Genomic DNA, 9,990 nt, shown 5'->3' on the forward strand with positions numbered 1-9,990 from the left:
GTGGCATAAAAATCTCCTAGTTTGAACTCAAGGTCATTATCACTACACACAATTTTTACCTTGGTATTGAATTGGTTTTCAACCATGTGAATGAAATTGACTAGAAGGGCTCGTGTTTCTGATTTGTGTTTCATTAAGTATACCTATGTACTCCTAGTGTAATCATCAACTATGGTTAGAAAATATTTTGCACCACAAAGTGTAGGCTTATGATAACCATCCCAAATATCAACATGTATGAAATCAAAATATGACTCACTTGAAATAGAATTTAAGGGAAAAGACAATTTGGTTTGCTTGGCCAAAAGGCAAATTGAACAGTTGTCTGTATCACAAGATTTATTTGCAGAAATGGGAAATAATGTAGAGACTTTGCTGGAAGGGTGTCCAAGGCGTTGGTGCCAAAGGTTGGGATTGTAGGTGCACACAGAATTACATGTTCCTTTCTTTGCTTGGTCAAGATAGTAGAGTCCCTTCCTTTCAGTTTTCATCCCAATCATCTTCCCTGATCGTAGGTCCTGTATGAGACAAAATTGGCTGAGAAATATGGTGATGTAAAAGGAATCAAATGCCAACTTACTGACGGAAATCATATTCAAGTAAAAGAATGGCACACACAAGACATTATGGAGAATGAAATTAGGAGAGAAAACAATTTTTTCAATATGGGTGACTTTAGCTGAAGTACCATCTGGCAATTTAACAAAACGATTGTTTACTAGGGTTGAATGGGTAAAGAGAGAAGGACTACAAACAATGTGATCACTAGCACCACTATCCAATATCCAAATGTTCTCCTTCCCATTTTGAATGAATGAAAAAGCTTTACCTGATAGCTCTTCACTATTTGAAATATTACCAACTTGATTAGCTATAGAAGCTTTGTTCTTGCTCAATATGCTCAGGAACTGTTGACACTCTTCTTGGGAAAAGGGGAAGTTGGATGCAACCTCCCTTTTGTCATTCATGTAGGATACATGATTCCCCTTTGAGCGGTGTTGTGCTCCTTCTGCTGCAACTTTTCTCTTGCGGCAGTACTCATATGTGTGACCGTTCCAGTTGCAATAGGTGCACTTGAGATGTGCACGGCAGTTCTTGATGATATGGTTTATTTTGTTACACTTCCCATATTTTGTCCCACCTTCTTCAAGATCAAGTTTACGATTTGTTTTCTTCACAGCAAATGCAGCTGCTTCTGGCTGTACCAAGGTTTTGCCACTTGAGACCTCTCCCTGCCTCTCTGGTAAAACGGGGGGATGGGAACTCCTACTCTGACTATTGTTGGTTGTGATCTCTAAGCGGGATTTTCAGTCATCTATCCCCTGAAGAACAAGTGTTAAGTGAGTGAAGTGCCCCATGGCAAAGGGCCATTGAATATGCCTTGTTGACACCTGGTAATGGATCAATCATAAGAGTGTTACTGCAAATTGTGGCATAAGACTTATTCAGTCCTATGAGGAACTTCATTGTCTTTTGGGCCTCCATGTTGATTTAATCTCTCTGGCCGCTTCACAGCTACAAGCCGAAATTTCACAAAGCATGCCTCATTCATCCCAGAGACTTTTGAGGTTGGTATAGTATGAGGTCACAGTCTTATTACCTTGCTCACAATCATGAATCTCATTATCGATGTGGAAAAGTTAAACGACGTTGGTATGAGAGAATCGTTCTTGTAACTCAAGCCACATAAGTCTAGTGTCCTTGCAGTGAATGACACTCCTAGAAATTTCTATAGAAATTGATCCCAATATCCATGTTTTGACAAGATTGTTGCAGCGTTCCCATTGCTGCAGCTCTTCAGTCTTGTCTTTGGTTGGCCTCTTAAGAGATCCATCCACAAATCCTTTCTTGTTCTTGATGACCATGTGTTGTAGTTGTCTTCTATCAAAGGTTGTGACACAAGAACCGCGCCCGGCTGATCCGAATGATGGAGGTAAAGTGGATGGTTGGAATTTTTCCATGGTTTTGAAAGGTTCGAAGTCATGCCTGATTCGACTAGCTTCAGCTTGGTATCTTCGATGTCAGGCATGGCTATTTTGATTGTGGTGGTGTTTTGTGTTTCACAATATTTCCCAGATCAATGCTCTGGTACCATAAAGAGAAATGTAATATGGTGAAGAATATTTCTTGATTATTCACAAAAGCAAGTTACACACTTATACACAGGTCTATACATTTAGATCATATTCCTTAGCCTACAACCAAGCACAATTGAATGCCTGGGATATATACAACTAACAACCAAGTACAATTGAATGCCTAGGATATGTACAACTAACTAATCGTCAATGACATGAATTAGATTGTTGATCTTGTGGAATCTTATCCTTTAACACATGAATTAGATTGCTGACATTGTGAAATCTTGTCCTTTAACAATAATCCATGGTTAGGGTCCAACTCCTTGCCCAAAAAAAAGAAGAGAAAAAGATAGGTTCCACTCTAAAAGTGATGTATACAGCGATATGGAACATCATGCAATACAAATCGTATCAAAAAAGAAAAAATCATGAATAATTCACATTCATGAACCACGTGATGTGAGAGTAATGGTACATAAAATTTACATGTCTAAATAGCTATGTGAAAATTATTTTGTACACTAACTACAATAGAGAAACATCAATTCACTTTTTCTTTTTCTTGGAAAAAGGTCAACTTCCTTGGTTGCTATTTATAACTTTATATCCATCACCATTAATTTCTTTGGCCATTATTGGGGCCCCAAAATGTACCAAACCAAATTTATGTGAAGGTTTGAAGGCACCTAATAGAAAATGACCAGCTATTTCTGGTTACAATCCAACAAAAGTGATCAACGCTTTCTTCCACATAGTGACATATGCATGGCCCTCACTCATGGTCATCACATGCACAATCCACCTCCTTGTGTATAAGTTTCATAACTTTCTCAAATCAAGTAGAGCATTAGAGGAATTAGACTATTAGAGACGTGATATGCAGAAAAAGCTGGGGGCCCAAAAAGTTGTGGGTTAAGTTCCAATGAAAATGAAATGACATATATATGTTTAGTACGAGCCAATGTCTTTTGCTTGGAGTGAAACCCCACTGCTCTCATGAAACATGATTATCATCATTTCTATAGATTGTCATCCCCGCGACGCGTCTCGTTCACACGCCACTTCAGAGCTACTGCCACTAACACTTGTATCACTGTGGCGGTCTGGCGGAAGGGTTCCGCAATAGAGTACTGTCCTTCTGATATGATACCATTGGATTCCTAATACAAATAATACAAAATCCACTATTATAGATCACGACTCAGCTCTCATGTTATAAAATAATTACGATGAAAATTTTCATTTTGTAACCATAGACATATATCTAATTATCCTAGCCAATTAGAGCGCGGGTTTGGATCTCCAGAAAGCTTGGCGTTGCTTTTATAGTGTCCTTCCCACGCCAAAATTGTGTAGGCATCTAGTTATCCTAGTCAATGGTATCCATTAGGCTAGGGCCTTTTACAAAAAACCACCATAAATTTTTTGGGGTTTTTTTTAGTTCTTTGAGTAAGAAGATAAATTTTATATACACATATCTATTTACTAAATATACACACTCCCTAAAATTTTTAATTCAAATTTTCTCTTAAATTATCTTTTTCTTTTGAATAAATTCATATCAAATTGACTAATTGTATTAACTCAAGCCATAATAGCACATTACATACATTTCATCTACCACTCATGGACAGATAAGAAAAAAATGGCATATAGACTCGTACTACTCATTTAACAAATTTCATGCTCACTTAAAAGTAAGCCTACACAATATGATAACACTAAGGCATAGTGAATAGACAAAGCAAATAACAAACTTAAATAAAATCTAGTCCTAGAAGGCTGACCCACTCCTTTTGAGGCCCAAAAACCCCATCCCAACCCCAAAAACAGCAAGCCAACGAATAGGCCCATGCATGCTTGACACCCTCACTGACCAAATAGCGCGGTGCAGCCTTACTTCTAGGCTGCGGCACCGAGACACAATTCTTAAAAGATGAACAGTTTCAAGGCTTATTAATTATTAAGGTTCTCTGATCCTGTGATTCCTATGAATTCTTCGAAGAATGAGAATGTTTGCAATGATTCAAGTATCAATGTGATTCTTTTTTCATGAAAGAAAGGTTGGTGGTGAAGAACTAAACGATTTTTCTGACCGTTAGCTAGGTATTCAATAATTTCATTTCTAATGAACAATTTATCAAAAAATTTAAAATTAAATGATAATTTTCTACTATTCATTTTACCCTCTAGGCTTAAACTAGCATCCGGCCTAAAATTTCATGTTCACCCCCCCCCCCCCCCCAAAATGTGCAATGCAAAATCTATATTAAAGGTAAAATGAAAGATTTTTGAGGGGGAAAAAATGGCGGCATGAATGGTTATAACCTTACAAGTAGTGCAATATCTAGCTATTATATGAAAACTTTCATACCACAGACAAAACTAGAATTGAAAAACCGGGTGGGCTGCAAATTGAAGTTAATTTTATGTGAAAATTGTTACTAAAATTTAAACCAATTCAAAGTTCTTTAATTTAGAGCTATTTTCTTAATTGATGACTAAGTTAGATAAAAATTAAAACTGAGAAATGGGGATAAAGGCTAAAATAAGAGGATGGGCCCATGGGAGGGGATTTTTGACCTTATAGAGGCTACACCCTATATAAAACTTGTAATTAAAATACTTTTTTCACAAAAATGAGGTGGGCTGCAGCTTAACCCATGCCAGCCCCCTCTAGTTATGTGCCTGTTTCGTACTTGCATACAATAGAAATATAAATAGTGCACTAGATTAGACACACTGTAAAACTTAATTATAATCTGATAATGTTTGTTATAGAGCAGACAAGATCTAATAGTTCGGTGTGCACTCAAACTATTTAGGAAGGAAGTCTCACTGCTTGTACGAGTACTTATCACCACACCACCATAAGTTTGCGTAAGTTCTGTTTCACTAACCATCAGATCTTATAGTTTCACACCTCCCCGCTTGATGCTTCCCCTACAACTTTCTTGTAAACAAATCGCTTTGCAACCCACACATAGACACCGAAAAATAGAGCGCTTAGTCCTGCAAGCACCCAGTAGAAGTCATCAAGGTGTGCGCGGTTGAGATTGTTACCTAACCACGGCTCACCAGAGTTTCTGGTAATAGTTTCCACCAAGGATATGATGAAACTGCTAAGAAAGCTTCCAACTCCAAGAATACTAATGTATGCTGCAGCTCCCAAGCTTCTCATTGCATCTGGCATTTGATCATAGAACAACTCTTGGAGTCCTATAACGGTGAATGCATCAGACAAACCAGTGATAAAGTATTGTGGGAGTAACCACCAGACACTGATTGGTACCATTGCTTTTGGGTTATCCATGAGGTTATATTCTCTTGCAACACCAACCCTTTTAGCTTCCACTAGAGCTGCCACAACCATGTTGATTATGGACAAGAATAGGCCCACACCAATTCGTTGGAGGACTGTTATGCCCGCGGGATGTCCTGTGAACTTTCTTACTGTCGGGACAAGAATCCGGTCGTAGATTGGAACGGTAGTTACGATCACAATGCCAACTAGGGCTTGAAGTGATGCAGGGGGGAACCGAAAGTTGGGTCCGATGGATCTGATCATCGTGGAACCTTGTTTGATGAAGTAGGTGTGGAGTTGAGATTGAACTGCGTGAAACATTAGGCAGCTCAACCATATGGGAATTAGACGGACAACAAGCTTCACTTCTTCCACTTGATTTAGAGAGCACAACCTCCAAGGATTCCTCATTTTGCTTGACGCATCATGTTCGTCAATAATCATTGCCTTGTCCAGAAATCTGAAGTTTTTGAAATGATTAAGCTTTAAACATTCTTCCACAGAAAACGATACAAGAAACATTGTTGACATGTCTCAAAAATTACATAAACATTCCTCCAAATAATATCAAAAATTATATAAAGGAAAAAAAAAGGAATAAAGAACAAAGCTAATCAATTAACCAAATAAAAGTTCATTCTCTTAAGGTCATTCAACTTAAATTTATTTATTTATCTTCTTTTAGTATAAATTAGAGAGAATCTCTTCGCCTAGCATAATTCTTTTGGACACTATTCCCACGTCCAGGTAACAATAGGCTTGGATCAAGTATACAATCAATATCCATTACCTACATTCACTGAACACGTATCGACCAAATATCTTATGGATGTGGAACCACCTCCATTATCTTATAGCCAAGTACAATCTCTAAAAGTGATGTATGTAGCTATAAAACATCATGCAATACAAAGCCACTATCAGGAATAGTGTTACATAATTCATATTCCTGAACCACCTCCCTAGTAAACGTGAGACTAATGCTAAATGAAAATTGCATGTACAAACAACAGTAGATATGTGGAAATAATTTTAGATATCAAATTATCAATTACATTTAGATATAAGAATATTTATCTGTAAAAGTCAATTTTCTCTAAATTTATGTGACTTCGAATAAGGATATAATCTACCTCTGGCTAATAATTTTATTCAACTCTAACATCAATTTTTTAGAGTTGCATTATAAACTACCCCGCTAGTAGATATGAACCACTAGTAGATTACATAATTCATATTCATGAACCACATCACTAGTAAATGTGAGAGTAATGCTAAATGAAAATTGCATTTATAAACAAAACCACCAGTAGATATGTGGAATTTTAGATATCAAATTATCAATTACATTTAGATATTAGAATATTTGTCTGCAGAAGTCAATTTAATCTTAATTTATGTGACTTCGAATAAGGATATAATCTAATTTCGGCTAATAATTTTATTCATTTCTAACATCAATATATTTTCTTCTCGACAAGGTCAACTTCCTTAGTTGCTATGTGTATTAATCATCACCTTTTATTTCTTTGGCCATTGGCCCCTCTAGCCTCATTGTAGCAAACCAAACTTCATCTAAAGATGCTAATTTGCCTAATTGAAAATGACTAGCGAAGAAGTAGTTAGGACCTCACAAGTAAACTAGCTTAGCAACGTTATCTTTCACACAAAGTGACACAGGCATGGCCCCCCAATATTGCTCATCACCCACAATCCACACATGCACTTGATTACAACGCTAGTTTTGACCTTGTGCGTCTTCTCATGCCCAAACCACTAGCCAAAGGGACAATTGGGCTTCAATATATGTATACGTAATAACTTGCTCAAAGAATTCGGAGACAGAAAAGTAAATGTTATAAGTTCCAATGAAACTGAAATGACATGTACCTGAATTGTTTAGTATTAGCCAATGTCTTGTGCTTGGAGTGAACCCCACTGCTCTCACCCTCATCATCACCGTAGTAGACAACATCATTCCGACGACCCGTCTTTACGCGGCACTTCCAAGCTGCCGCCACAAATACTTGTGCCACCGTCGTGAAGGGGCTCCCCAACAGATTATCGTCGTTCCGATACCTTCGGATTCCGAGTACAAATAATAGGAGGCCTGCTGCTATTACCACTGCCAAGACACTATAGCTCAGCACCCAGCTCACATTATCCTGCAATAGTTATGATGAAATTATTTGTTAAAGAAAGTTTTAATTGCTTAGATAAATGTCAGTGAATTTACATTTTCTTTTGACATATGCATTTGGCATTGTATATGCTCAAATAGGTGACGAATACGAGTTGGCAAAAATTAGTCAATGATAGCCTAGATAAGGCTGTCAATGGATCGTGTCGAGTTGGGTTTGTATAAGGTCAATGTATTTGTCATGTCGCAAAAGACAATCCCAAACTCAACCCATTTAATAATTATATTAAAAATTTAAACTCAAACCCAACATATTTATTAAACGGGTTACCCATTTCCAACCCGCTTAACCCATTTAATAAATAGGTCGTATCATGTTAAATAAAATGACTCATTTAAGGATTAACAATGCAACCTATTTAACTAAAAAAAATGCATAAATTGATTATATTCACTAAAAACTCTACAATACAAAGAATATAATTATTAAGCAAAATATTTCAAATTGTCTAATCATATGATCAAACACTCTCAACGTCCAAAATTTCAAGAAGAAGTATAGCATATTCGGATTATACGGGTTCACTTCGTGTTAGCGGGTTGACCCATGACTGACTCATTTATTAAATGGGTCAAGACGGGTTGACCTACGGCCGACCCGCTTCTTAATCGTGCGGGTTCAACCCGCTTTATTTTATGCAGGTTTCGAGTCGTGTCTGAATTGACAGTCCTAAGCCTAGGTCATATGGCCTCTTCAAAAAAACTACTAAAAGTTTGTTTAAATATACACGAATTAAATCACATGGCATATCCAAAGGAAAAATTCATGGATTTGTCTTCTTTTTTTTTTCCTTTTTTTTTATGAAGACTAATTTGAACTAGTGGAGCTTAATGGCTGAAGGGGTGAATTTTCCAACTCACATCCACGTGTTGTAGTTTCCAATGGGGGAGACATAGCCGACACCAAAAGAAGAAAAAAGAAAAAGAAGCTGAAGTTATTTTTGCGAGAAACAAATTAAAAAAAAAAAAAAAACTGATGCAATTTGGACAAAAAAGGACGTAGGACACCCAAAATTCACAGGTGGTCTATGCTCGAATTGAAAGGCCGAAATTACCGCTTCGTTGTCAAAGAGTAAAAAAGAAGAAAGTAAAAAACAAAAAATTGGTAATAGTATTAGTACCTGAATATAGATGATACCAAGCGTGGCAGCAGTAGCGGTGACAACTATAGCCAAATACCACCAGTTGAAGAATGAGCTCTTAGCCTCCTTGTCCTCATCAGTCTCCTCCTCAAACTGGTCGGCGGCGAAGGTCTGCACGCAAGGCTTGTGGCCGCCTTCTCCCACCGCCAGAATGTAAAGCCCCACGAAGTAGGCCCCTTCACGATACTGCCGAGGAACCACCGAAGCAGACAAGCACAGCATAACCATTCCCTGCCAGTCATTAGCATTAACATTAACATTAGGGTCAGTTAGCCACTGGTTACAGTAAGCAATCGTTCCGTAACTGAGGTATAAAAAAGAAAACGACAGGAAGGAAATATTGTTTTTTTTCTTACCAGGAAATAAATGCAGGTGGAGTAGATGATTGTCTTGAAGCGGCCGAGGTAAGAATCGGCGACGATGGCCCCGAGGATGGGGAAGAGGGAGGAGAGGCCGATCCACAAGTTGACGTTCTTGGCGGCGGCAGCCGTGGGCTGGTGGAGCTCATTGGTGAGGTACATGATGAGGTTACCTATCAGGCCATAGTAAGCAAACCTCTCTGCAACCTCGACGACTGCATTAATTCACCAACAAAATTTTGATTAATTCATGAAACCAAAATAGCCATTAACAAAAACAGAAGCAATTAAAGGGGCTGAGATATACAGATGATGAAAATGGCGGCGTTCCAGCCACCACGAGAGGGGGTCTTTTGGTGGTCGGAGGAGAGCATCTTGACAAGTAACTCACGCTCGTTGTTTCCGAGTGTCATATATATATATATATATATATGAAATTGAGGAGCAGATCCAGACCCTTCGGGAATACCCGTTACTGCGGTGGCCTTTGGGTAGGTGTCTTGATGAATTGTTACGAGGGTTTTAGGGGTGTCCTTTATATAATAGATGCCACATTGAAATTCTCTAGTGCGATGACTTCATGGAGAATTGGAGACTAATTTGGTTCTCAGATCTCCTGTGTACATGTACCAGTGTACCACCGGTGTCTCTAGTCAATTGGTACGTTTCACCTTTCTTCTTAAGTTGGATAACCCAATGTATAGAGTAGAAGATCAAAACTCTGACCCTAAAAAGAAAGGGGGAGAGACTTATTGATTCACAGATTGAATAAATATCTTATCTATTCTCTCAATTTGACTTGTTTCAGCTGTCTCATAAAACAAACAAAAATAAAAAGTCAGAAGAGTCATTTTACACGGCACATAAATGTTTTGTAAGTTGTGCAATAATTGAGTCTGAATTT

At 37.9% G+C, this 9,990-nt stretch overlaps 1 protein-coding gene across 1 annotated transcript; it reads right to left on the reverse strand.

Moving 5' to 3' along the window:
• Positions 1-4,796: 4,796 nt before the first annotated feature.
• LOC112182867 (protein NRT1/ PTR FAMILY 5.4) lies at positions 4,797-9,748 on the reverse strand. Its single transcript, XM_024321425.2, has 5 exons — positions 9,394-9,748; positions 9,084-9,301; positions 8,707-8,958; positions 7,276-7,550; positions 4,797-5,845 (listed from the first exon to the last, which is right to left on the reverse strand). The coding sequence occupies exons 1-5, from the start codon at positions 9,497-9,499 to the stop codon at positions 4,999-5,001; spliced, it is 1,698 nt and encodes a 565-aa protein (XP_024177193.1). The 5' UTR covers positions 9,500-9,748; the 3' UTR covers positions 4,797-4,998.
• Positions 9,749-9,990: the final 242 nt, after the last annotated feature.

This window comes from Rosa chinensis, chromosome 1 (assembly GCF_002994745.2).
Source record: "Rosa chinensis cultivar Old Blush chromosome 1, RchiOBHm-V2, whole genome shotgun sequence".
Taxonomy (NCBI): Eukaryota; Viridiplantae; Streptophyta; class Magnoliopsida; order Rosales; family Rosaceae; genus Rosa; species Rosa chinensis.

Bases quoted from the DNA above. Each gene is read 5' to 3' on its own strand.
- LOC112182867 (XM_024321425.2), bottom strand. From the start codon at position 9,499: ATGACACTCGGAAACAACGAGCGTGAGTTACTTGTCAAGATGCTCTCC. The intron at 9,302-9,393 runs GTATATCTCAGC...GAATTAATGCAG, and splicing joins CGCCGCCATTTTCATCATCT to TCGTCGAGGTTGCAGAGAGG. The intron at 5,846-7,275 runs GTACATGTCATT...CAAAAACTTCAG, and splicing joins GCTAATACTAAACAATTCAG to ATTTCTGGACAAGGCAATGA.